At 40.5% G+C, this 27,711-nt stretch overlaps 1 protein-coding gene across 4 annotated transcripts in view; it reads right to left on the bottom strand.

The window, feature by feature from the left end:
* Positions 1 to 25,108, bottom strand: part of hdac9b (histone deacetylase 9b) — a 38,554-nt gene extending 13,446 nt beyond the window's left edge. The window contains exons 1-6 of one of the 4 annotated variants that reach the window (XM_086312051.1): positions 24,914 to 25,108; positions 24,578 to 24,635; positions 22,845 to 23,016; positions 22,666 to 22,728; positions 510 to 751; positions 19 to 184 (exon numbers count right to left, since the gene is read on the bottom strand). In XM_086312051.1, the coding sequence (XP_086168177.1) occupies positions 19 to 184; positions 510 to 751; position 22,666 (409 nt within the window). In that variant the 5' untranslated portion in view covers positions 22,667 to 22,728; positions 22,845 to 23,016; positions 24,578 to 24,635; positions 24,914 to 25,108. Of the gene's footprint in view, positions 1 to 18; positions 185 to 509; positions 752 to 7,724; positions 8,258 to 22,665; positions 22,729 to 22,844; positions 23,017 to 24,577; positions 24,636 to 24,913 lie in introns of those variants that run through there. The other 3 variants (XM_086312050.1, XM_086312052.1, XM_086312049.1) reach the window with 3 other exon arrangements.
* Positions 25,109 to 27,711: the final 2,603 nt, after the last annotated feature.

The following is a 27,711-nucleotide window of genomic DNA, read 5'->3' as shown; positions in this document are numbered from 1 at the left end:
ACGGTGTCGAGCTCTTACTCTCTCTGGAGCGTTCCTTGCCCCTGAGGCTCAGGCTGGAAATGTGGTGTTCTCGTCGATGCTTCTCCTGCTCCTTCTCCTGCTGGCTCTGCTGCTGCTGCTCCAAACGGCGCTCCTTCTCTGCAAGTTCCTGCTGTTGTTTCATGGCCTGGAGCTCCTGCTGAAGCTGGGAAGCATGTAGGCATCACATCAGCATGAACACAGCACTTTTTTTAAATAAATCACAGTGGCTTTGGCTAAATTTTGCACTTTCTATTTTGCAGTGATGGCTAACTTTGTGTTTGACGGTAAAAAACTAAAGTCATGCTGAGCTAATGTATTGCTCAACACTTTGCCCTGCTGCGCTGAGTTGTTTCCCCTTTTTTGCACTTTTTTTGATGTTTTCCTTAGTTATACAGTTTTCTAGTGATCTGCTATATGTCATGCTGTTTTGTGTTGTTTTGTGTTGTGTTGTGTTGTGCTGTGCTGTGTCTCCGTACAACTGTTCTAACCTTGAGGTGCTCCTGGAGCTGAGCCTGGTGCTGACGGGTCAACTTTTCATGCTGCTTCTGGAACTCGCTGATTAGCAGCTGCTTCTGGATTTGCTGCTGTTTCTGAATGAGGAGCAGCTCCTGCTGCAGCTGCCTCTCCCACAGTCCTGGGTCCGAGCCTGGCCCCAGCATCCTCAGATCTGTGCGGAGGTCCAAAGGAGACAAGGGCTCCACAGCCAATGGCACGTCTGGTTTAATATCCACTGTGGCACAGAAACGGCAGAGCAAAAAGAGATTTGTCAGTCCTAATTGTACCCTCAACAACTCAAGTCGGAATCAGAGGAGGCTTTGTGCAATCTATAAGGAATCTTAAAAGTTACAGATGACAGAAGCAAAGTGAAGACTAAAGAGGAGAGAAAGACAAGGTTCGGAAAGGAAAAGCAAATTCTATCCCATGATCCTCAGAAACCTGCAATTATAATAGTTTCTATAAACAAACACGGGATCACATCCGTCAGCGCAGAGTCTACTGGGAGTAGCTGCATATGGACATTTGGAACAAAATATTTAAGTAGTTATGTAGAGTATTTATATAAGCCCTGTCTTCCCAGTTGATAAATAAATAAAGGGATTCTGTCAGGCAGATATCCCTTTTTAACATAAATAATTTAAGGTGAAGTAGATTGGGAATCTGTAAGTTTGCAGATCCATGCTTCTGTGATCTCTCTTTTTCTGTTCTCGAGTGCAGATGCTGCAATGTGCGCATTGGTAAGAGCTGCCTCTATTATAAGTAATTGCCAGATACAAAGTGAGAGGGCATCCCTTTGGTCTCCAAGCTCTATATATAGCCTGTTCCACAGAGAAAATCGATTGCTGGTTAAGAACATAGGAGACAGGGCTACTTCATCTCTCTTCTCCATAGAGGATGTTTAGTGATTGTACAATATTTTCCTTATTGCTTTGCCTTTGCTTTAATCCACACTACTCTATCCAGTTTAAGTAACATTTTTTTTCTGAAGAATCACATCTCTGAACCAGCTTTAGGTATTATAAAAGGTATTCGTGTGTACATTTGGCCAGTGAATAAAATAAAAATGTCCAATCGCTAGAAAAGTAGACATGTTAGTCATGCTGATCATGGTGTGACATTCAAGGGAAGATACGCATTGTCCAGACTGTATAATGCCGCTTCCATTTTTAAACCAGAGAAATATTCAAAGCTACTTAAAATTCCAGTGGAGCTGGAGGGGAGAGTTATTGAGTGCATTCATTGCCTTAATCTTCTCGAGGGTCACATCTGAGAGAACAAATACCACACCACCTGTTCTTTGAAAGCTGAGCGAAAACTGACACTTCATATAATAATAATCTTTCGTTGGGTTCTGTTACGCAATAATACTTTTTACACTAAAATGCCACAAAAAAAAGGTTTAAACCTGCTAAAAAAAAGAGCCAGTAGCCAACAGTTAGGAAGCAGAAACCCCCACCCTCCACCCCCACCCCGTTCACTGATGCTGTGAAGCTCACTGGCGTCCATTTGTTTTGCCGTGTAGCCTGTTTTTCATTGCCACCATTCCATGTGTATGCGGCGGTGATGATTATAAATAGAAACATAAAAGCAAGTGGCGCAATCCTGGTCTGTGACAAACCCCACACCCTAGTATCCACCACCGTAACTTGCCGCTGCCATGGCAACGCTGGCGACGTAATTATGTCTCCCCATTCTGCAGTGATCGAGTCTCACTGCATGTCATCTTCTGCCTACATTGGCAATGTGACATGTTGACTATTATATCAGCTTTTTGCCTCTTATATAAGAAAGGAGTCCCCACTAGAGAGAGAGAGAGCGAGAGACAGAGAGAAAGCATTACAAAACCCACCAACACAAACACTCTCACACACACAAATACACACACGCATATTTGGGAGAGAATCGTTGGTTAGGTGATAAGTTGTCTTAAAACATTTTCAAAAAAGTGAAGGCAGCTTGAGGGGACTCCCGTGCTGTATATTTCCTCTCTGTGTTCTAAAAACAGCTCCAATCAAAAGACAGAAGAGGGCAACAGCTCGGCAGGCGCGGAGAACAGGCACCTGTAGAACAAACCCTTCCCGTCTGACAGGGAATATTAATCATGGCTTGCAAGCACTTTACAAAGGACTCTTTTGTAGCGGACGCTGTTCCAGGAGCAGCCGTGACCCTGTGAACCGTCGAAGGGTTCGGAGAGTCAGACAACATTAGTGCTACTTTTTCATAATGGACCTAAATATAGCAACAAAAAACACCTGCTGCCTGAGAGAATTCACTACTGTGATACCTAATTAATCTCATATTTCATTCCGTACTCTTACTGCGACTGGCATTAAGGACCTCCACTTTGATCTGCACGTCAAGCTGAGCCTCCATCACAAAATCTCATACAGTGGTTTAACATGATGGGAAGGGGGAGGGAGGGAGGAAGGAAGGAGAGAGGAGGAGGACCATGAAAGCTTAAGCCACCTTTGATAACCAGGACTGTATGCGATGGCCCTTGAGGAAACCTTAACAGCCTCATGTGCCTGTTCTATTCTTGTCTGGTTTCTGTTGGCAAGAATAAAGCTGAATGGAAAGACAATGTTAAAGGAAAAAAGTAAAGCCCTAAAGCAAGGGTGGCACTGTTCCAACCACACTGAAGCATCTACCTTTTTAAAGTACAATTTGCAACTAACAATTCTCATCATCAATATTATCGTCCGTGAACAGTCCTGGATATCATCTCCGCTATTGTAAATTTACAGTTATATAGATGCATTTAAATAAAATGCACCTCGAAACTACCCAAACCGAAATGTGCTGTTTCTGTATCAAAAAAATACGGAACCACCAGTAACTAGGTCTAAATATAAGTGCTTTTCTGAGCAGGGTCTTAATATAGATAATGTGCGAGAGGCTGTCACAGTTGTGAGGCCGCCTGCTCAATTTAACATGGGCAAAAATAAAAGAGCAGTGTCACATTTATGCAACTTTCAGGTCCTTTTTCTAAATGATCACTCACAAGGAAGAGCCTTCCACTTCTGGTTCAGTGGTCTGACTGGAGATCATGGATAATTTTGATGAGTCTTGATTGGTACAAAGCGCACAGAAGTGTCTCTAGGCGGTGGTAAACATGAGATTTATGAATGACAGGTCCCAAATTTGTTTTTAGCACAAGGGAGCAACAAGCACCCTGCCCCGTGCCCAAATTCCTCCCTGTGGAGGGCCTGCCAAGGGGGGATTGGGTGACTCATGGCCTGTGACCACACTCCCAGTGCAGCGTCGCACCGCCAGTGTCCCCAAAGTGTTTATTTCTATAACCGATCTGCCTCTCATTAGCCTTGGTGGCGGTTAGGGTGACAATCACGGCCTTAATTTGAGATGTTGGATGGTTATCTTTTTTTGCCTCAGGCCACATTAGCAGACTTCCCATCGTAGAGAGACACATCACCAGTGACACTACTATTACACATGAGGATACCAAAAGACATATGAAGATGCACACTGCAAAATATTAACACAATAAATCAATAACGCAGGCTTTGTTTGACTTCCAGGCTAAAATAATGCTTTAGCATTTTTTGAGAGCTTCTAAACTGACTATTAAAATGAGGATGGAGTTATTAATATGGTAAACGGTGTCTTCTGACTATAAATACTGCAGGTATTCTTAACCAGCTGTTTGCACCTGGGGGTATATTCTGGTGCCACTGTGTGAGACTGAAGAAAAAAGGCACATAAAGCTTCTGTTCACTCACTTCTGTTCAAAAATGTCTGTTGGTAAACCAGTTAACAAGTATTAACATAAATGCTTATTTAGGGATTATCTGGGGCTTAGTCTAGTTTCAGAGATGTGTTTAAATAACAATAGCACTCGTGCAACATGTACTATGGAGTCTATTCAGAACACATTCAGTTATTTCATTACAATTCTGTAATGAAATAACCAAGTGCTAATATTCTGTAAATATTAGCACTTTGATTCTAAAAGTTAAGATCAATAAATTAGCGTAAAAACATTTCAGCAAACAAAAAGTATGAAATTCATATAAATGCAGCATTAGAGGTTGTTGCTGTTATGTAACTCGACTTCCACCAGTTTTCCCAATAACTGCTTTTTTTGTTTGATGAAATTAAAACCCGTACAAGGCCAAAAAAATCACTACAAGTGCAGCTGTAGTTGTGTTTTTCCACTGAACCACAGGAGTGTGCACAACAAGAAGGATACCATCTTCACTTTGCTGATACTGCTCCTAGACCGTTATGTATAATTTGCATTTTATTAGTTATTTGCCCATTTGAGCATCAAAATAACGAAACACTATGAACTGCACTTTAACCGCGCATGTTGTGAACGTTTCGTGTGAAACAGAGAGGGTTGCTGATCTAAATTCCCTGTCTGACAGTATAAATAGAACCAGATACAGAAGATGTTTGAGGGCAAAAATAAGCTGATGCTTGGGACTGCAATGTGGTGCTGGATCTCTCATTAAGTGCCTTGTTATTTTGAGCAGCTGGCATGTCTAAACCAGGAAACAGGTCTTTATTTTTAAGACTCAGGCTCGTCCTTGCAGCTGAGCCAGAGCTGCGGTCTGCAGGCTATCTACTAACAAAGAGAACTGAGCTGAGCCACCACAGGCCTCTCACTGAGAGGAGCCAGGAGTCCAGTTGTCTCCCGTCCTACCGTCATAGCTAATCGTCTTATAAAACAACATATATATGAAACTGTTATCCAGGCACAATGTAGAAAGCCCAGCAAAGGACAAGTAACAACTGGGAAGTCCTTCTGTAACACGGCCAGCTGATCCTAGAGTCACTTAAATTCCAAATAAATCAATCAGCAAGAGTCAATTACCTTAGCTCGCTGCACAACCGCAAACCCTCTAACCATCCATTAGCATAAACAACATGAATATCGAGATAAACAGTGAGAAATATGCATCTTGTATTTCTAATTTTTGATGATCAAACTGTTATAACACTTCTACAACATTTCAGAAGCAGAATCAGTTCATTCTCATAATGAGTCATTTTCATGCAGTGAAACAAAATAAAATTCTTTGTATTATTTTGAACCATCTCTTTTGCAGTAAGCACTTCAAACACAGATGAATAGATCAAGGATATGGACAAGGGGACTTGAAATGTAGGCCACTGTTATTGTCTGAAAGGTCCCCATTAATATTTTACATGCAGGGAAAACTAATTACTTTTTTTCCCTGTTTGTTCCCCTGTTTCTTTTCCAAATATTTATTTATAAGTGACTTATGTATGTATGTATGTATGTATGTATGTATATATATGTATATATTGTACTATTCTTAGTTAGCGTATTGTCTGTCTTGTCTTAATGTTGGTTTAAAATGGAGCACTGTAACAAAAAATAATTTCCCCCAGGGATCAATAAAGTATTCTGATTCTGATTCTGATTCTGATTGTCAAGAGCCCATCTGAAGACTGTTTTAATCACAACTTTGATGGTGCTGTCACTGTGCAAAACAAAAATGCAACGGAGCCCTCCTTCTTTGCCGATCCGCTTGAAACAGCAGACAAGTACAGTATCATATAAAAGGTCAAGCAGTTTTCTTTAGAAAACAGTTCACAACAAACCTATTCAGTCAGTGCAAGGACCGCGTCATCATCAACAAGAATCCGCACAGATAGAGTGTCATGAAAATATAACAGCCAATGATTGAGCTCTCCCCGTGTCTAAAGGCACTGTACCTGCTATGTCTACAACTCTTTCACAACACGCAGTAAACTCACGGAAAGACACCTCTGAGCAGCTTCCTTAGACAAATAATGTTACTCACTGTGGACTGATTTGCTGTAAAGTGGAAAGAAAAAATTAAACAGACAAATGACAGAATCCTCTATAAATATCTGTTCCAAACCATAGTTATATCAGGACCTTGCTGAGATGGAATGATAACGCACAGACGCCTAATCTTAGCAGGCTAATGCCATAAGCTGAAAATAACTCACCTAAGAATAGCTGACCCACAGAATAAGCAAGGAGCCCGATTTCAGGCGCTCTGTATAGCTGTTGTTTGGCTCGTAAGCCGCTAAAGTCAAAGGAAGAAAGCTCTGCTCCTGTAGCCTGATAGTCAAATAACCTGCTCTATTGACAGACGTGGAATGTGTCATCTCTGTGTCATCCCCGGGACTTATTTTTAAATCTTTTCACGTTTACCCCACTGCCTCTTCGTGTTTTCAGTTTGCTTGCCTGAATCTTTTTGGTATTTTTAAAATGTACATTTCACTCTGGGTTTTTGGTGGTGTTTTTTTTTTTTTCTGTTGGATATGCTTAAAAAAATCTTACTGTACATGAAACTAAAATTATTCAACATCCTGTTCCTCACATTGTGGGCTTATTTCAGAAGTAGTAACAACTTAGTGGTCATAGCACATTAAATTAAGCAATGGTATGACTTTGCCATTACTCATGCTTCCCAGCGATCCAAACAAGAATGGAGTTTTTTTAACTCTAAACTAATTTCTCCAAACATGTTTTGAATTTTATCAATAGCCGCTTTGAGGGAAAAAAAAACAAAAACCCAATGCAAATACGGTGTGACTCATCTTTCGACAATACAGAGAATAGAGCTTACTCATACTGATGTCATGTACTCAATTCAATTCTCAGGTCAGAAATAGAAACAGTCGAGAGAGAAACCTTTCACATGTCCCCTCAGTATTTCTATCACAGTTCTTCCTGTTCCCTGAAAAGTGCATGCTGACATGGAAGCTTGAAAAACACAGCATCCCTGTCATGTTCACACTGACTCGTTTCAGACAAGCAGAGCATGGGAACAGCGTTAACACACATTCTCTCATTTTAGCAGAGCACTTTTTAACTCAAAGCGTCCTCTGCGTCTAAATAGAGAAGCACAATATTTAAAGCGGCGCATGTTATCGCAAGCTTAAATACCTCGATTCAGGAAGAAGTGCCTGGTCGTACCACGCTGCTGTGCTGAGAAGCTTTGAGTTCTCTTTTCGCACAGAAAGAGAGAGATCGGGCGAGCGCAAAGAGTTGAGAGTACGGGAGAGTGAGAGAGAAGGACAGAGCGAATGTGTGCACGAGAGGCACAGTGGATGTAAGACAGCAGGGAAGTAGGAAGAGATTTAAAGACAGAGGGGAGACAGAGATTGGGATGCAAAGAAGGTGGAAAAAAAAGGATAAGGCATTCCTCAAGGGGAGTGGAAACACCAGGCTGTGTGATCACCTGAGTTGTTCACGTTGTGCATCTTGCTCGGGTTGGGGAACTGCTGGTGTCCAACGCGCCCTTCTGTTATGGAGAAACTTGACTCGCCCTCGTAAATCGTCTGCAGCATACTCCACTCAGCACTCAAGTCTCATTGCAAGCCTTGTGTTTCCTGACACCAAGAGCCAACCCTCAGCCACTCCAGGGGAGAGACCACGACAACAGGCAACTCTCTCCCTTCCTCTGTCTCCTCCTCTGAGAAACTACTCTCACTGAAGCGCAATAACACAAGCAGCATACACTCTCTCTGCAGGGCTGGTACTCTCCCGGGTGCCCTGCTTTAGTCTGTTCCAAACACTAACACAGTGTTTGGAGAAGAATCCAGCTTCTTTTCCTATTTGCCTCTCTCTCTCTCTCTCTCTCTCTCACTCTCTGTGATTTTTTTCTTCCTCTCTCTTCAGCAAAGTGTCTGATCAGAGACTGAGAAAAAATGTAAAGCTGAGTTGCTAGGAAAGCCGTGTAGTGTGTACTGAGCACCGCGCAGAGGCAGTAATGCAAGCTGGGGAGGGAGCAAGCTTCATTTGCATGTGAATCAACAACTGCGTGGCCCACAGGTGACAGAAATAGAACAATGGCCAGCCCTGGCTAAAAATAGGTCAGGCGAGGCGCAGGGATTGGAGCAGCATTGATGCGTTTAAAAATACCACACCAAACACAGCTGTCTTCTTCAGCTCCTGCCAGAAGGCATGTCTCCTGACTCCCTCTCTGCAGATGGAGGCTTGAATCCTCTATTCTCTCTTTTCTGATTTGTTGAACCTGTCTCTCTCTCTCTCACACACTCACTCTATTTATGTCTTCATTTTGTCCTCTCAGGTATATGGATGGAATGATGCATTTTTGTTCTGATGTACCCGCGAGAGGGAAAGAAACTTTACATGTGCACTTGATAGCAGGCGTTTTGCAAAGCAACTGATTGCCTGTTATTATGAATCACAAAACCAGTGAAATGGTGTACTAACAATTTTTTGCGATGGGGTATTTCGACAAATGCAACCAAACACTCTCGGGCGTAATCTGCATGTGTGACAAAAACGCAACAGGACGTGTTAAGACGAGCGAGACATCTTAAACGAACAGAAGAGTGTTCATTTAAGATGATTTAACATGTGGAGTGTTACCTCACTGCATTAGCTCGGTATATGTGTGGGGTTCAGTGTGTATTCAGGGCAGTGATGCTACTCAGGAAGCATGCTTTCAGCTAACCAAGGAAGCCAACTGTAAGATGCCATAACAGCATGATCGTAATTACATAAACCTCTCAAACTGTGTCAAGAGCACTTTTCCAGGATTGCAAATCCCATTCCCTTGAAACACTCTTGATACTGTTTAATGGAGGATTTAAGAACAAACAAAACACTACACTACCCATTTACAATCAATAGAACCTAAATTCTAAATTCAAGCACTAAGCTGCTATATATACTTGGATGTTTTTCATTAATATTACAAGACAAAGATCTATATATTCCCACTGTAGCCCATAAAAGCCAAGTCACATGTTTTAGCTGACCACTGATGCAGGGCTGGGTTTGTGGCCAAGCAGCCTGTGCCTTTAAATTTTTCATCTTCCTTCATAATTTGACCTGTCCCCCAGCCAGGGGCGTGGAGCCAGCATGGCTATTTTTAGGTCCCGAGCTCTGACGACTGGGCTACAGAGACACAGAGAAGGAGTTTTACTGTGTTGTTTCAGCTGGACAAACATTTAACCCCTCAATCCTTTTTATCAAAGCACAAACCAAGAAGCCAAGAAGGAAATGCACAGCTTGCAGGCTTAGCCCAGACACAAAACACAACTCTGGGGCTAATGTTTGAGCATGTTGGCTGATTTGATTATTTATACACAGAGCCATCAGCAACAGTGTTTACAGTTTTTGGGGAGGTTATTTTTTATAGAAAACATATAATGGAAAACATATCTTCATATAATCTGTACAATAGTAAGGAAAATTGCTTCTACAAAAAAAATACCAACAGCATAAAACAATCAACGAATGATTGAGTGAATGTTTATAGCGCGAGTGATACCTTACAGATTAAGTAAACTCCAGACTATGGTAGAATTTATGTCGGATATGTGAGCGATAACAAGCCTTCAAGTTCAAGGTAAGGATGGCTAAAGACCCAGAGCTCCATCTGTCACAGTATCCGTCACACCGGGCAAGCTCTGACCCCGTAGGCTGGCCTTAGTCATAGGCTAAAGCATAATTAATCAAGAGAGGAAGTAAAGCTGTCACGTGAATGACAATTATTATGACAAAGGGATTTCTATTTTAAAGTCCTATTTTATTATATTCTATTTCTTCATCAAATCCTAAAATTAAAAGGCCCCTGTGCAATGTTCGTGTGTGTTTTCCACTACTACACAACAAAATACTATATTTAATATTTTTGCCATTAGGATGACTAAAGATCATGTCTGGCTTAGTGTTATTTTTTGATTTACTTCATTTTTTTATAGAAACGACAAAACGTACACACAGATTTATGCTTCAGTTGTTCTACAAATGTTCTCCCCCTCTTTCTCTCATTCATTCCCCCTGTCCTATTTATAAAAAAAAAAAAAAAAAAAAAAAATGACAAAGGATGAACTGAAGCTCTGCCATCACGTAATGTCGCATACTGCTGTTTCTGATGTCATTTAAAAAAAAAAAAAAAAAAAGAAAACACAAGCACATTACTCTGCTCTATTACAGGGCGCAGACACACATGTTTAAGTCCCAGTATCTTTTTGAAAAGAAGTTCAGGTCAACCTGCCCTGGTGCATGTCAGAAAAACAAAACAGAAACGTTTCACTGGGACATGTTAGCGGAGATTAACCTACACTTTTTATTTATAACTAGCTTCCTGAGGCTGATGAGGGATTGTGGGATTGGAAATAGCTGTCCAATAGGCAGGGTCCAGTAAACCCGCAATGTGGCAAGCCCATTATAGCTCCTACTGCGTCACTGGCGGCCTTTGTCTACTTTAGTCCTATTAAAGCATTTAAGTGTGAACGTCAGCATCCCTGCTGGAGAGCCACTCTACTCTGCTCTCGGGTGCCTGGGCTCGACTGTCTGTCACCTCCCTCACATCAAACACAAACTATGTGTCTCTCTCTGTGTATGTGTGTGTGTGTGTGCATGTTTTGTCACCAGAGCACTAATGTGGAGTGGGGAATTATTAGTGATGAGGGAACAAGTGGGCTAGATCAGTGAAGGGCTCATAGCGCTTTCCAAAATTAAATGAACGGCCATTATAAGCTGTTTTAAAGAACACCCTATACAAACATATAGCACCCATATGCACATTACCATTATGCTGTTGCCGTTTTTAGATTGACTCTAACTTTGTCAATTAACGTGCAGCTTTCATGCTATGTGAAAAAAATTGATGCTCTTATTTCAAATGAGTCTACTCACATTACTACAATCACTGTAGCAGCTTCAAATCACCTCTTGAAGTTCTCTGGCATAATCACTATAGCACTGATGCCTTGTGACACACTGTGCATGATGAAACCCAGCAGGGAGGCAGAGTGAAGAAAGAAGGGAGCAGAAGTAAAGTGTTGCAACAGACATGGGAGGTGGACGAAGCTCACTCGTTCTAATTTGATCTGGCTAGGAAATGTCTTATTCTCCTTAACAGAGGATGACCTGCGTGTGGGAAGGAATGAGTCAGGTCTGCTTTGTTGTTCTCTGTTATTTGAACTTCAAAGGCAACCATGCAGCTCAGCGGGGGTGGTGGCGGGGGTCATCTACTGTTAAATAATCTGATTACACAGTGGATATCCAAGCACTCTTCCATGATCTTAATCGATAAACTATAAAATTCATTTCCCTGGCTTTCTGCCTGCAATGGTTCAGATTTCATCATGTCACCTTGGGAGGACTGTGGCGGATGTTATCATTGTCGAGTACTTATTTCTCCATTCAGAGGGGGATGCTCCTCCCCAGAGAGGAGTTGCATAATAACAGCAACTTCTCATAAGTTACCATGCACCTAAATGGCACCACCCTCTCCCCTGAGCTTCGTCTCTCTGTAGAGGCCACCACGCAGCTCCAAGGGCACCCGTGGTACATGAGGGAAATTACCTCTCCACACCAATTACTTCACCACCCTCCATACGTCAGCCCCTTATGAGTCACCATTGCTAACTGTGGAAGAAATCCTAGATCAATTTATAGACTCATGCCAGACTCTACATGAGCAGCGCAGCATACTCAGACCTCAGAAAGTGTCCCAGCTGAAAGCCAGGGTTGACGTTTTGTCACTTCAAAACAGCCCATTTTCCCTTTACCCTGTAGCCAGTCTCATAAAAGCACAAAGGCCCTACAACTACTGATTTGAAGGTAAAATCCAATTAGCCTGTATATCTGGGTGAGTTATGCGAGCATGTTTCCCCACTAATGATTCTGGGTGCTCTTGCTTTTATTGGGTTATTTTGTCTGGCTTCCTCTGGAATTTCCTGTTGGACTTTTCAGGGTGATATAGGTTGTACTTAACAGGTTGGATCAAATAACATGAAAAGCATTGAAAGGCGGTTATGTTTGGCAGTTAATGTTGAAACACTGCCGACAAAGTTTGGCAGTGCTGCTCCAAACACAAAAACAGACATGGAGTTTTTTGCATTTCATGTGAAGACTCTGTACGATCCAGACAACTAAACTGCATTTTCAACTAGATTTTGAAGTAAGCGTGTCTTCTTCTGCATTGTGTTTGTGAAAAACATATTTTTTTGCAATCTGCATTTATGTTTATTGAGTCAATCATATATTAGACAGGGTGGAATCCATCACCACACAACTATTTTCTTGACCTAACCAAACACAAAGCTAAAGCAAAACTCTTAACTCAAATATAATATAAATAATATAAAAATATCTGCAAAATATATATATTTATATAGTGTCAAAAAATCCTGCAAGGTATACCTCCACCACTTCATCTACCTCCTTATGTGGACATAAGGACATTTTTTTGATGAGAACACAGTTTAGATATAATGGAAGGTACTTCTGTGATGGAAGTGTAATGAAAGGGTAAGAAAACAGAGAGAAGTAAAAAAAAAAAAAAGAGAGAGAGAAGAAGAAAGTCTGAGAAATGCGAACCCTCTATCTGAGATGTAAGAGCAGACTGAACGATAAAAGGCAAAAACACAATTTCAAAGCATCCGCTTATTGTGAGCTGACATTGAGGTCAGTTTACTTTCAAACTTTGAATAGGTCCTTGATGCCATGCCTTCATCTGCTGCCATAGGCTTTCTAAAAATAGACATGTACCACAAAGGCACACTGGAAAAAGAGGGCTGCTCTCAGTACTTTTACTGATCAATGTGCTCATCTCTGCTGGAAACCATTGATCCACTGTTTGTATCAAATTGACTATGTTGTTGTTGTACAGCTTCCATCCTACATGTACTCCTGACAAGCCCGCTTTATGTTCTCCTTTGTTTCTTTTGCCAAGCACCATCCCTCATATTAACACAAACCATTGATCCTTTAAGAATATTGTTACATCAACAGGCTTAGCATTGATTAGACCTTCTGAAAGACAACTCTTAATGTCAGCTGGCATTTTAATGCACCGTTAACTAATAAATATAAAAGGGCACTTTTTTGCCTGGAACCATACTGGGTAGAATCATTGTATCAGAGGCTTTCAGACCTACATCACTGAAAAGCCTGCAGAAGTCAAATGTGGCATCTGTATCACACAAACACAAGGCCCAAGTGCACACATGTGACTCTGATGGAATACAGCCAAGCTTAGCTGACCTTAGAAAATCCCTCAGGGATTAATAAAAACAAAGGTTGTCTGTTCAGAGGCATCCTTCTAATCCACATCCTGCTAGTCAAGCCCATTTATGAGTGGATAATCATAGCATCATCCCCCAAGTTGCCTTGGAGCTATTATTCTTAATATGATAACATAATATTTTTTTTTTTGCTATCGCCACTGCTTTTGAGAAAACACATTTTATCGAGCCTGTTTGTCCTTTGGCAAATTATCAGCCGAGTTATTTCAGTCACAGAAAAAGTACAGACAGTTTTCACTCACTATTTTATTTTTAAGGGACAAATCTCACTTCTGAGACACGACCATTATAGAAACACACTCATCGAGGAATATCCTGATAACACAGTAAAATGGATGTTGTTAAATAAAGCGTTCTGCGTGACTGGATTTGTCGATGACATTTAAAAGAATCCAACTAAACTTCATTCATGCATTTTAAAAGGTCCACCTGAAAAAAGTGCAACAGGAAATCCACTTTACTATGGGGAAGGGAGGGCTGACGCTTATTGTCCAAGCCACTTCCACCTACGCCATCACTTCTTTACTTGACCGCAGAACAGCTCCAGTACTCTCCTCCTGTGGTGTCTCAAAGGTCTCAGACACAACAATACCTCTGAAAAATAGCTCTTCCTCTGATTATAAAGGTAGAGCTCTGCATACCAGGAAATGCCCCACGGTGCATAAACCACCTCTGTTGCAATGTTAATGTCCAGGCTGCTTTATATGCATAAAGCTAGAGGGGCTCCGCATGTATTTTTAAATGCTTTTGCTCAGGTGACCCTGCATTTCTGTGTTTGTGTATAACACATCATGTTGTACATAGCGGTTTACACATTTGCATAACAAGCCAAAGATCTCTTGTTTGATCCCAGGGGAAGACACAAATCCCTTTGGGGTTGCTTCAGGAAGGGCGTCCGGCATTTGAAAACGCTCTGCTAAATCAAACATGCGGAGCTACCCGTTGTGGCGACCCGTTGTGAATAAGGGCGCAGCCGAAAGTAGCTTCTTCCTCTATTACAACATCATATTCATATACATTTATTTCACCATGGCAAAGTGCTATATTTGCATCCATGTATTTATGTATTCGCTCATTTCATGCAGCTAAAGATAAAGACTCATGTTCATAAGTACACTGTAAGAACAGTATTCTACCTTGCGCTTCCTATGAGAATGTCCAAACGAGTCACGCGGGTTTCTATTTCCTCTCTCCCCTGGGAGGCAAAGAAATAGTTCAGGGGTCATCTCACTTGTTTGTGCTACATTGCTGTGCATGTGCCTGTGTGTGTTGTGTAATATGAGCATTTACTCTCATTCTGTTTTAAATCACCTCTCTCTACTTTTTAAATTTTTTTTAATCTTCATGTAGCACACGTGTTGTAGTCTGTGTAATTACATGGTTTGTAATAAAGATGATATTACAAATTCCTTATTCTTTTCTCTCTAAATCAGTTCTTCATATTTCATTGTTCTTTCGGGCTCATCAGCTTGGTTCTGACTGGAAAATCAAGCCGTAACTAAGGCTTGTAATTATGGGACATTGTCCAAGTGGGGTAAAAACCTCCTGGTGGATCCTTCAGCAACAGTGCACCCTGCAGGTTGATTGAGAACAGAGGCAAGAAATCTAGAAACCAAGAACAGTGAGAGATGCCAGGTATATAGCTGTGAACTTTCCAAAGCAATTTTCAAGGACGACAAAGACAAATACGCCGACACACAACCAAGAAAACAGGCAGAGTTACCACAGAGGTCCTCTACATATATACAAGTCAAGATCCAGTGCAAGCAAACACTCATCTGCAGACAAACAGACAGCCCTGCATACTTCCATACACTCATCCACACTTCTCCATAGTGTTGCCATCCTGCTGGGAGTGACCGCATCACTCCCGACCTTTTCCTTTCATCCTAGATCCAATGACCAAAATGACTTTTCAACCCAGCCGCTTCAATAACACAGAGCCTAACAAGCTTTGGCTGCCTCTTTCATAAAATATGTAAAAAAAAATAAATGAAAAAAATCCCAGCACAAAACAAAAGCTGTTACAGCTATGCGACCTCTTTGAAGCTGTGTGTGTAAAAAAAATAAAATAAATAATAAAAGATATAATGAAGTGAACATTGATGTTTTCTTTTGAACTACAAAGTGTTGAGATTCCTACTATCAAAAGAGCAAAACAGACCCGGTAGAAAGAAAAAACACTCCAAGCATTCATAGCATCATTTTTCTTTTTTCTGCTCCGCGTTTTAGTGCAGTATGCTATTCATTGATGTTTTTCTGTCCTTTTAAATGCATCTAGAGGGCGTGAATAAAACTCCCTTTTTCTGTTGCCTTTAAGCCTCCCTATTTAGTGCAAGTCTTCTGAGATAATACTACTTGATACTAAAAGGGATCATTTAGAGTATGCTCTAAGGTTGGTAACTCAAAGGGGGTAAGAATTTTCTGTTTTGGAAACAGATGGGCTCTTAACCCTTTCACACCTATCTGACTACCAAGACCTTTATGCGGGCTCTTAGATATATAGCCAGTGTGTCCAATCTCTGTGTAATTCCTGGCTCCATTTGTTCAGCACATTTCATGGCAAGTGGGGAGGGGGTTGTTCTTGTAGACCTGTCACTAGCAGGGTGGGTACCCGCAAAGGAAAGGCAACAACAAAGAGATGTTTAAATATGAGTTATGGTAGGCCATTTTCGCCTGCATAAGTTGATGGGATGGCAAGAATTGACAACTAAAAGGCTTGTGAACTTTTGGTTTTGCCATCAAGGTAAACATCCTCACCCCGTGACAGATTAGTGACAATCTGTCCGTGAGGCCGAGCACACATCTCATTCATCACATTTACTGATTTAACCTCAAAGTTCTCAAAGTCTCGTATTGTGTTAGGGCAGGGACACTGTCTATAGCACCTGTCACTGGCTGTACTGAGACGCAGACAAGTGAAGAGCAACAAAACCAGACCACTCCGGCAAAATTCCTACTTAACGGACTTCAACCAAAGAATTAAAATGTCTGTAAGGAGAAAAAAGCAGGACACTGACAGAAAGCGCTGCATATTAATCTATCTTAAATACTCGAGGCAGGAGCCTTAAATTTCCCAATTTTTCATCCACACAAGAGGCCTCTCAGAGACATGAATGATTCATCTCTCCAACTCCTTTTAGACAAGAAGTGAAAATAAATGGAAGTAGGATCCCCCAGAGAGCCTAGGGGTCTACAGTGGGGCTGGATGAACAACACTGAGAACAGCAGGCTAAACCCACCAAAGCTCTGTATCTCTGCTACAACAGGAGCTATACTCTCCCTCTGGGTTAGAGCTCTCTTACTATAAAGAGAGAAAAATATTCCTCACACATACTTCACTCCTTATTCAGTCCTGGCCCTAGATCGGCACATTTCCACACGTATAAGAGAATCTGTATGTTTTTTTTGACTGAACAAGAGTTACATTTATGATTCAGTGTATGCAGATTAAGCTTTTACTTGAAAGTGAATTAAATCTTTCCTGAGAATGTCATGCATTGACCGGAGTTGTTGTTAATGACCTGAAACAGCAAAATAAATAAATAATAGAAACAGCAAAATAAATAAATAATAGAAACAAGACCCTAAGAGTGCAAGTGAGGAAAAACGCACTTTGGAGATGAAATGGATTTTGTAGGCTACGTTCAGTTTGTCTGCACGGCGTCCGGTCTTCTCAGGCACACACTGGAACAGCAGCCAAAAGCAGCGAAATAGATAAAGGTGTGAACAAGACTCTCCATTTCATTTTCATGACAGCACACTAAGATAAAGCCCAGGGCTGTCCTCCACATTATTCTGTTTAACCTCAAAACACATACGGCACAAAGAGAAGAGGCTAATGAAAAACAGAACTTTCGGACAATAAAAACTATAATGTCACATCACTTAGGTTGTCGGGGGGGGGGGTCTGTTAGGTTTGTTCAATACTCAGATGATGAGACTCTTTACAGGCTTCAAGTAGGCTATGAAAACAATCTCATAAGGTGCGGCCACAGCTGCTCATTGTGATTCCTTGGCAGATCTTTTCTGACTGTCTTCTAACATTGCGAGCATTGTTCCTAATATAATGAGGCTCACAACTCCTGAGCAGCTGGAGGATATGCCTTGTACACTGACACCTTCCATTCATGATACAATTTGTCCTAATCTTTTCAATAACCAAGACAAATAGTCCTGTTTCAAGTGAAAATGTAAGAAAGAAGTTAATAAGCTATTGACCTTAATGCTCTTGTTCTTATATGTAGCTTATGTACATTCAAGTAATATGAATCCTCTGGTAAGCCCTCACAACCTTTTGTTTAATAAAGACTGCTGATTTTAACAATGAGCCGCTGCAGAACAGAGAGCGGCACCTTCCTCTGGGCATCAACAACACCCCTCCTCCCACGAAAACTCACTGACCCAAACCCATTTTTTCCAGTCTAAGAGAAATGTCAAGTCCAGGCCTAGAACTCGTCTCTTTGAAGGGAACATAGCAGCCAAATATAGCCCGCTCGCCTCTATGCCTCCTGACATACATCAGGCTCTACGGGTTCTGCTACCAGTGGTTAAATTTGGCACACTGTCATGTAGTCACTTACTATTAAACATCCTAACTATACAAAGAAAATTATAAGCGAGCAGTCGAGTGTACACTGTTGCCTGGTAACCTAATGCCATGTTGGGGATTCATCTTGTTATGGAACAGAAAGCACTTACAGCCAAAGCCAATAATAGATCCTGGACCACACAAAAATAGTTTAAGGGTGTCAACAGGCATGGCCATCATGAAGCTGAGAAACATATCATGAGAGGTGTATGGTTAAGAAACACATGTCACTTGGTGTGTTTTTAGGAATTGCTTAAGTGTTTCTGTAACAGCAGTCATTGGTGAAATTACATAATTATGGTTCATCTGTCATTATGAGTGGAATGATGGATGAAATGAGAGCTTATTTCCAAGTGTGAAATGCTGCTAAAGAAGACATTATGCTGACTGCCACTGGCGGCTGGGTAAAAATTACTAATGCTGTTTTTAAGGCTTTTTGGATCCAGCAGAATTACATAAATGTCCCCCGACTTCTGAAATATGTAAATCATGACAAACTTGTGAGGCATGTTTTACAGATTTTCTACACGTGACAGCCTCACACAGACCTACAACAGTGCCTGTTTTTGATCTAGCTTTTATACATTCAACATTAGCTCATGACAATTAGACTACAGATCCTGCCTATCATAAAAGAAAAACATATATATATATATATCACTAAACTTACTGGACACTTTATTAGGTATGCCTATTCTAATGCTCATGAATGCAAACCTCTAATCAGCCTGTCACGTGCATTTAGCCATTCAGATATGTGATTTAAGGGAAGATGAGTATTTCAAAAAATGGCTTGTTGATGCCAAACGTCAGAAGAGAATGGACAGAATAGGATGTGAACAGTAACTCAAATAACCACTCGTTACAACCAAAGGTATGCAGAAAAGCATCTCTGAATGCACAGCACATTGCTGTAGCATTGTTTAAACATGACATCTTAACTGAGTGCTGTTGCTGACTGTGTCCATCCCTTTATGACCACAGTGTGCTCATCTTCTGACAGCTGCTTACAGCAGGATAATGCACCATATCACAAAGCTCAAATCATCTCAAACTGGTTTCCTGAACATGACAATGTGTTTGCTGTACTGGCCTCCACAGTCGCCAGAGCTCAAACCAACAAAGCACCATTGGGATGTTACCGGAACACAAGATATGCATCATGTATGTGCAGCTGACAAATATGCAGAAGCTGTCTGATGCTATCATGTCAACATGGACCAAAATCTCAGAGGAATGTTTCCAGCACCACGAAGAATCTATGACACAAAGAATTGAGGTAGTTCAAAAGGCAAAAAGAGGTCCAACTTGGTACTAGCCATTTTTTCTTTAACCTGGCTTAGGAATTAAATATTTAACAGTGCTTAGGTTACACAAATATGTCAACATACTGTTTATAAATATTTATACTAGAGATGGCATGATACCACTTTTTTATGTCCGATACCGATATCATAAATTTGGATATCTGCCGATACCGATATGAATCCGATATAGTGTTTTTTAATCGATAAAACTGTTTTTTAAATATCTTGCTGCATTTTGCCCAAGTTCATACTCAAGTTTAAAAAAAAAAAACAACAACACTAAAGCTATTTTGTTATACCTGTATGCAAAAAATTTTTTCATAGTTCACCAATACTGATCAATCTAATAAACTTAAACCTACACCATCCTCCCTATTCTGGTATTTTAAAGAGTACTTAGCATAAATATTAAGCAACCTAACTAATAGGGTTTCAACTCCCAGCAACAACAACAAAGAAAAACAGGGAACAACCCCTCACGCTCCACCTCATGATGCTTAATCAATGTAATCAACCTTAATTTGATGCAGTGTGAAAAAAAAAATGCACAGAAATCATTTTTTTCAAGAAATATTAAATAGATTCAACATCTTTCTTTAACAGAATTGCAGACTGCACAGCCTTCCCAAAGCAAAAAGTACTATAGCTTACAAGGGTATATATTAGACTTAATAGTTACTATATACAGTAATGGACTTCTATTCATTTTACATCAAATTAAAACTTTGGGTGTAACATTCAGATAATTATTTAATAAAAGCTAGACATTTTAAATGAGAATAAGAAAGAAAAGTATGTCTTTGTGTCTGGTTTCTTCTTTCTGGTGCAAAGTGGGCCAAAAACAAACAAGAGGGACGGACTCGCGACAGAAAAGCCGATCAGCTGATCATTTCACGATTGAAGTAGCAACAGGAGAGGGAGGGAGAGAGGCAGTCGCTCCATATATCGGTTGTTAAGCTGGAATGCTTTACAAACATTCAGAGATGAACTTACACACTTGCTTTACTTCTCTCTGGGATAACTTTGTCGGAGATGAAATGCCACATTGGTAGCGAAGCTCCAGATGCTCAACCAGACCACCACAGGTCTTGCAAGCCACAGCCACTCTATCACGTGAGCACACTGCTCCGACGTGCTATGGTTATGAGGCGAGTTACGGCGTGTTGTAAGTTTTGTGAGGCGCTTTCGTGACATTTAATGGATCGGATTACATTTTTTATTTCTCTCCGATATCCGATCCAGTAATTTAGGTCAGTATCGGACCAATACCGATAAGTAATATCGGATCGGTCCATCTCTAATTTATACTCTTACAAATGTTGAATAATGTAGCTCAGCAGCCTTTAAAATTTCCAATCAATAAAATAACTCTCATGAAACAAAAGATCCTGGCACTGATTAACATCCATATGCTGTAGAGCTACAGAGGACACATTGGTGCAGCATACACATCCTACTTCTGAGGTAGTCATTTCTTGCTCTATGAAACTCAATGCTATCTGTACAGGAAGACCCTCCTTGTTTTATGTTTATGTGTTGTGGATGTTGGATTAAGTGTCTAAGGACTCTGGGAAGAATAGCCTAGGCCGACGCTGATGCTAATGGGGATCCTGATTAAACAAACAAACCTGTAATGACCATAATCTGGTCACAGAATATGAATGATGATAACAATGACTGCGAGGCTAATATAATGAAGGTGTTAAGGGCTTTTAATGTGTACTAAACAAATCAACACATAATGCTCCCACTTTAATATTAAATTGGCAGCACCTCATTTGGAGGCCATTGTGGGCCATTAATGTATTCTGACATATGTGGACAAGAACGTTTGTTTTGGAGGAAATCATTTCATTGACAGGGGTGCAAAAAACTTACACCTGGAATTCATTTAAATGCATGAATGTAAATAAGAAGCAAAACTCAAAAACTTTGACCTGAGTTTTGCTGGCGAGATAATCAGGTGCCTCCAGCGTAGACGTCATAAATAAATAGCTGTTTCACAGACCAAATGGCTAATGAATTTCTTCCAACTGTTGCTATGCTCTAGATATTTTAATGTATTGCTAGACTGGCACGACAGCACATGCACAAAGGTGCCCAATTGTGTTTTTCCTTTAATGTCTTTGTGCCCAATTGAGGCAGAAGATTAGCTCTATCATTCTGTCATGTCATCCAGCACAAAACACCACCGCATTCTTTTTCTCTATTAGAACTGCAATTTATGCTGCGTGACATGAAGGCTGCCTTCACGCTGTCACGGTCAGTCGAGGATGGCACACAAACACAGGAAATAAATCCACAGTGACAAAGCGTAATTCATCACTTTCATCACTTCAGCTGTGGGGAAAAAAAAGACAGGAGAAAAAAAAGGAAAAGGCATTGTATTCGCTCCACTTTGACAAGCTCACTCCCACTTCTTATGTCATCACTGGTAGCAGCTGACAGATTACTCTGCGGCATCAACAGAATATTTTTACTGATACAAATCTGGCAGACGTCAGCTATAGGATAATATTCTGCTATAGTTAACATGCATCGCACAGCGGGGAACTCGCGCAACACGCTGCTTCTGTGAATAGTTCTTGCCAAGAGAATAGCTGAACATGGTAACTTATCAAGTCCAGTGAATAATTCACAGATGCCTGCCAAAATGTGTTCTATCAAAAACATTTTGTCTCATTAACACATTCACTGGTACTATGAAATTATGTGTTAGGCTAAGTGTAAGGTGCTGTTAAAATGACTTTCTCTCCCTGACACAGCTCAGATGGTACCTGCCCCCTCAAGCCATCTGAGCAGTGTAGACATCTGTGAGCATTAACCTGCCAAGAACAAGTCTAATGTAAAAATATCATAAATATTCTGAGATGGAAAGACAGCTGAAGGGTCATTTTGACTGGCTGTGAAAGGCTTTTATGTCAACTTTGAGCCAAGTTTTTCTTGTCTAAGTGAAAATGTCATGTGTACACTGGAGGCTCTGTGCTTCTTGTGTTTTCCCTTTTACCTCGCTCTGAGAAGACTGAAACGCTGCTGTCAACACATGACACCTGGGGAAAGAGCACTGCTTACCAAAGCCATCTGCTCAAAGTTTTTGTTGGAGTGACAGGGTGTCCAGCAAAACTGAGAACCAAACAAACTTCATACATAGCACTGTCAGTTAACTTTCATTTAGTTACTGGCAGCTATTAAAAAAAATAAGCGTCTTACTTTTGAGCAGTCATGGATGTTGCCATGTTATCTGCCTGTCTTGTGGTTTTGGTTCTTCATTATCTGTAAAGACAATATGCAAAAAACAAGCTGTAGATTCATATCTGCATTTATCGCATATGAAGTGCAGCAAGCTGAGAAATGTTTATCTCTGCAATCTTTCACCACTACACACTTACTAGTTCCAGGTTAGATTCCCTTTATGCCTTCTGAACTGCCTTAATTCTGCGTCGCATAGATTCAACAAGGTGCGATTTTGGTCCACATGACTGCATAACATGGTTGCTGCAGATTTATCAGCTGCACATCCAATGATGTGACTCTCACTTTCAACCACATCCCAACGGTGCTCTGTTGGATTGAGATCTGGTGACTGTGGAGACTATTTGACTACAGTGAATTCTTTGTTATGTTCAAATATGGGATGATCTGAAATTTTGGACACGATACATTAACCTCCTGTAAGGAGCCATCAGAAGATGGGTACACTGTAGTTAATAAAGGGATTAACATGGTCAGCAACAACACTGAGGTCGGCTGTGGTGTTTAAACGATATTCAGGTCATCCTAAGAGGTTCACAAGGTGCCGACAAAATACTCCCCACACCATTACACCAACAGCAACAGTCTGAATTGTTGATTTAAATCAAGATGGATCCATGCTTTTATGTTGTTTACCCCAAATTCTAATCGTACCATCCAGCAGAAATCAAGACTCAGACCAGGCAACTTTTTTCTTCCAATTTTCTGTTGTTCTGTTTTGAGATTCAATGTGTGTATCCAGAGATGCTTTTCTCCACACTTTGTAACGAGTGGTTATTTGGGTTACGGTTGAGCGGTCTGGCCAGACTTGTCACTTAGGGAACTGCTGCTCACTGGATAATTTCTCTTTTTCAGACATTCCCTGTAGAGGTTGTTATGCGGGAAAATTTCAGTAGGTCAGGAATTTCTGAGATACTCAGACCAGCCTGTCTGGCACCAACAAACTTGGTACTTAAAAGACACTTAAGCCACCATTCTGATGATCGGCTCAAACTTCAGTAGGTCATCTTAACCATGTCTACATGCCTAAATGGAATGAGATGCTGCCATGTGATTGGCTGATTAGATTTTCACATTAATGAGCAACTGAACCAGTATAACTAATGCTAAAACTGAGAACACACAAGATTTTCATATGTAAAACACAAAAATTGAAGTGCTCAGATACACCATGAGATACTTTACTTGGCTATCTCAGTTCTACCTATGAATCTATCTTGCCAATTATATTATTAAAACACTGTTCACATGTTGAAGAACCAATAATACTGTTCTGATAATATTATAACAGTGTAATGAATCATTCTGCCTTGTGAGCATATTCTGGGTAGGCCTGTGTACTTTTTTTTACGTCTTTCACTTGCAGTGGAGTATTTATTAGTGTCGTTTGCTTGCTCCCTGCTCTGAATGCTTCTTTCACCTCTAATGCAAAGCAGCTCTGAGAATTAATTAACCGAAGTTCTGTGTTGAGATTTTTCTTTTCACAAACAGACTACTTAAAGTTCTAATTACACTCCTAGTTTCTGCTCTTAACCCCGTGAGTGTGTCATTCCGCTCCTTGTTTAAAAGCTATACGTATATTAGCCCGTCTAAGTAATGAATAGTCTACTTTGTGACAAGGAGTGATGCTATCTGGTTGGCTGACGAGTTCTTTAATAATGACTTTAACGCTTCAACCGACTTCGATGAGATCATACATTCGCAAGCGAGTCTATTTATAGGCGCCAGCCTGCACTACAATACCCCACATCTTGGAACTAATAACAGTCTGCGAAACCAGCAATGATGAGGTCACTTAGTAATTCAGAAAAAAAACCATTTCCAGTATTGTGGTTGTGTGAAGAATGTCACGAATTGCTCTAATACTCACAGTTCCGGTCCACTTTTACTGGCGGACTCACAATCGATTAGAGGACGACCACCTGTGACTGCAGAACAACGGTTAACCGTTCAAATATTAATGCGCTGAACTCGCTGTCTAGCATAATGTACAGCGAACTTGCCGTTAACATACAGCATATTGTTCTTACACAGCTGGCTGCTAAAACCTATATATTAGTTAATACTTTGTTTGTACCCTCTAAGCTATCTTATGAAAGCTCTCACATACTCTTAAATATTTCACAGCAACACTTGTATGAAACACACTAGTTTTATACGTGTATTTTTTGTCACTTAAAAAGGCTTAAATGAACTCTTTCACTACCTCGGGCGCACGGTTGAGGGTTTGATGTGCAGAATGTGAAGATAGCTCTCTGCAGGGGGATGAGGATGCAACGGGATGAAGCTATAAAAAGCCTTAGCTACTTCGTCGAAACAGGGCATAGAAATCCCAGCCAGGGTAGTGGCAGACTGAGCAGTCTGTCTGCTCCGCTGTCCTCTGATAATCGCAGTTGACGGAGAAACGAGGGCAGCTCCGGTCGCTGAGTGTCCTCAGCAGGTGCACCGCAAACTTCATAAATCAACTTCCTTTGTGGAAAAAAGATCTTTTAACTGGTGTTATAATTTGAGCTTTACAGCTAGTGTGCAAATAATCTGTGTAACCTTTACTCTTTTATTATTATTATTATTATTATTACTATTATTATTATTATTATCAGTCACTCTAATTAGAAATCAGAGCACTAGTACTGATAATAGGGCTTTGGGACACTAGTGTCTGTTGTTAAGGGGCTATTATTTTTTTGTTATTGCATAACATAAAATTCCAAAGTGAGCGTTTTGACAGCTGCATACACTTTGCAGTGATGCACCATCTAAAAATAGCACATACAGCGTCTAATAACAAGATCATTAAAATGGAAACAGCGCCATCTACTGGTAATTACATTGAATGCATTCAGCTATAAATTAAGAACATATTAACAAATGTTGAGATGCCCGGTTGTCAGACAAGTTCGCATTGTCATTTTATTATTTTTTTTTAAAGCATGCTCTCAGTCACTGTCACTGTGCTCCTTCCCTTGCTTCAAAGTCATGAAAGAACAATGAAGCTTTGCATCCCCCCCCTTCTGATTGCCATTTGGTAAAAAGGAGATGCTTTTATCTCAGGCAGGAACAATGCCTCACTGATTATGTGATTAGCAGAAATTATATGCAGATTTGTCACCGTTATAAATCTGCAGCTGTCCGTGGACTCGCATTTTTATTTGTCACTTCAAAGCATTCTTCAGTAGCTTGCCTTATTTTACTGTTCAGACCCACGGATAAATGTCCTCCTTTTAAGAGAACAAACCCCAGATCATCTGTTTTCACTTTTTTTTTCCCACATCACTGCTCAGATGTTTATATGTCTCCAGTTTGGTCTTGTTCATGAAATCAATGCTACTTTAATTCATTTAAGGTTTTGCTGAGCTCTCTTCTTTACAAACATTAAGAAGACGGTGTATAACTTGTTGAAAATCTAAGCTTTGGGTCTATATCAGCATTCCAAGAACAGTGGTGGGAAACAGGGAGATGAAATCTCTTCCGATCTTGTCACTTTCCTCCAGCAGCTGGGACTGGCCCAGTGGGTGACACCACTTTCATCCCAGAATCCCTACTGTCCAGCTGTGTGCTATCTCTCATCCTGACATCTGGAGAGGCAGGGGCACAGCCAAATATCAGTGCATCTGAGGCATGATCCTGCAGCTTGCCTGTGTCTCTGCAAGGGACCCCAGAGCTCGCATCTGGCCTCTAAAGACCGTGTCATTTGACAGCAATATTATGTGAGCTTTGTCTTCACAGGTATGTATATATACAACCAATCAGAATTTCTGCATTTGAACTACTTGGGGAAAAATGCAGCGCTGTGAAAAAGTATTTGCACCGTTAATATCAACACTTCACCGAGTTCCTTTGATTCCTCAGAGGCCTCCAATGGAAGACAACACACTGATCAGTAGACCATTTAACACTTTATTACTTCTAGAAGGGAGATGCGTCCTGCATGACACGCTGCCGCGGATCTCAAAATGGCAGTGTGCCTATAACAGTTTTATTACAGAAGCTCTCTCATTCTAGTCTAAACAACAGTGTCTCAGTAACTTTCCACTAGAGATGGTCTCCTCTTATCTACTTTTTTCAGGGCTGTGTCCACTTAATACTACACTATATAACTTTATAACACTTATTAATAAAAACGCATAGCAATGAAAAATTATTTATTCCCAATAGTTCATATATGTACACAATATGAACATGTACATGTTTCTGATATCCTGAGAAAATGCCTTTCTAAAATTATGCTTTCAGTTATTGAGGGAAAGAAGCTATGCAAACCTACCTGGCCCAGTGTGAAAAGGGAATTGCCCACACTTGTTAAATCAGAAATTGGCTGTGATTTACCAGATTTTTTGCAAAGCCAAGTTCAATTACACAAGCCCAATTACTGCCAGACGTATTGCATCAAGAAAACACTTAAATAGGACCTGTCTGACAAAGTAGAGATCAAAAAGATCTTAAAATGCAACACATCATGCCACAATCTAAAGAAACTCAAGAACAAATTAGAAACAAAGATAATGATATCTACCAGTCTGGAAAAACCAAGAGAGATATGTATACTTAAAAAGATTTTTTATAACAGTCCCATCTGACATAAGTACTGAGAGGATTTATTCTACTGGTTCTCTTATATTTATGACAAAAAGGTATATGATGATATACGTTCGGTGGGTTTTAGTGAATAGAGTCATCTTGTAAAACTGGAAATCTAGCTCAGAAGCAGAAAAATCTTAATTGAACCTTGAAAAAATGACATTATACATATTGTCTCAAGCTATGGTTTAAAATATTCCTTCAAACCTTCAATAAATGTTTCTACTGTTTAGGTTATGCATCTACTTTAATATAAGAACATAGTTAAATTTTTTTATTCCATATCAAAAGCTCAAGGTTATTAGGTTATTTTATATTTTTTGTAGTATATATCCTTCGTTCTGTGGCCGTCTCTTTTACAAGCACGCCCCACAAGGGGTCCTGTAAACAAGAAGAATGTAAATACAAGGTCAGGGGGCAGTTTTT

Source organism: Aulonocara sp. 'chitande type north' Nkhata Bay, linkage group LG11, assembly GCF_057382095.1.
Source record: "Aulonocara sp. 'chitande type north' Nkhata Bay isolate Kocher_YH1m ecotype deep benthic linkage group LG11, A_spYH_male_GT1.1, whole genome shotgun sequence".
Lineage (NCBI taxonomy): Eukaryota > Metazoa > Chordata > Actinopteri > Cichliformes > Cichlidae > Aulonocara > Aulonocara sp. 'chitande type north' Nkhata Bay.
Note: the sequence above shows the minus strand (reverse complement) of the source record. Positions and strands in the feature narration are given on the sequence as shown.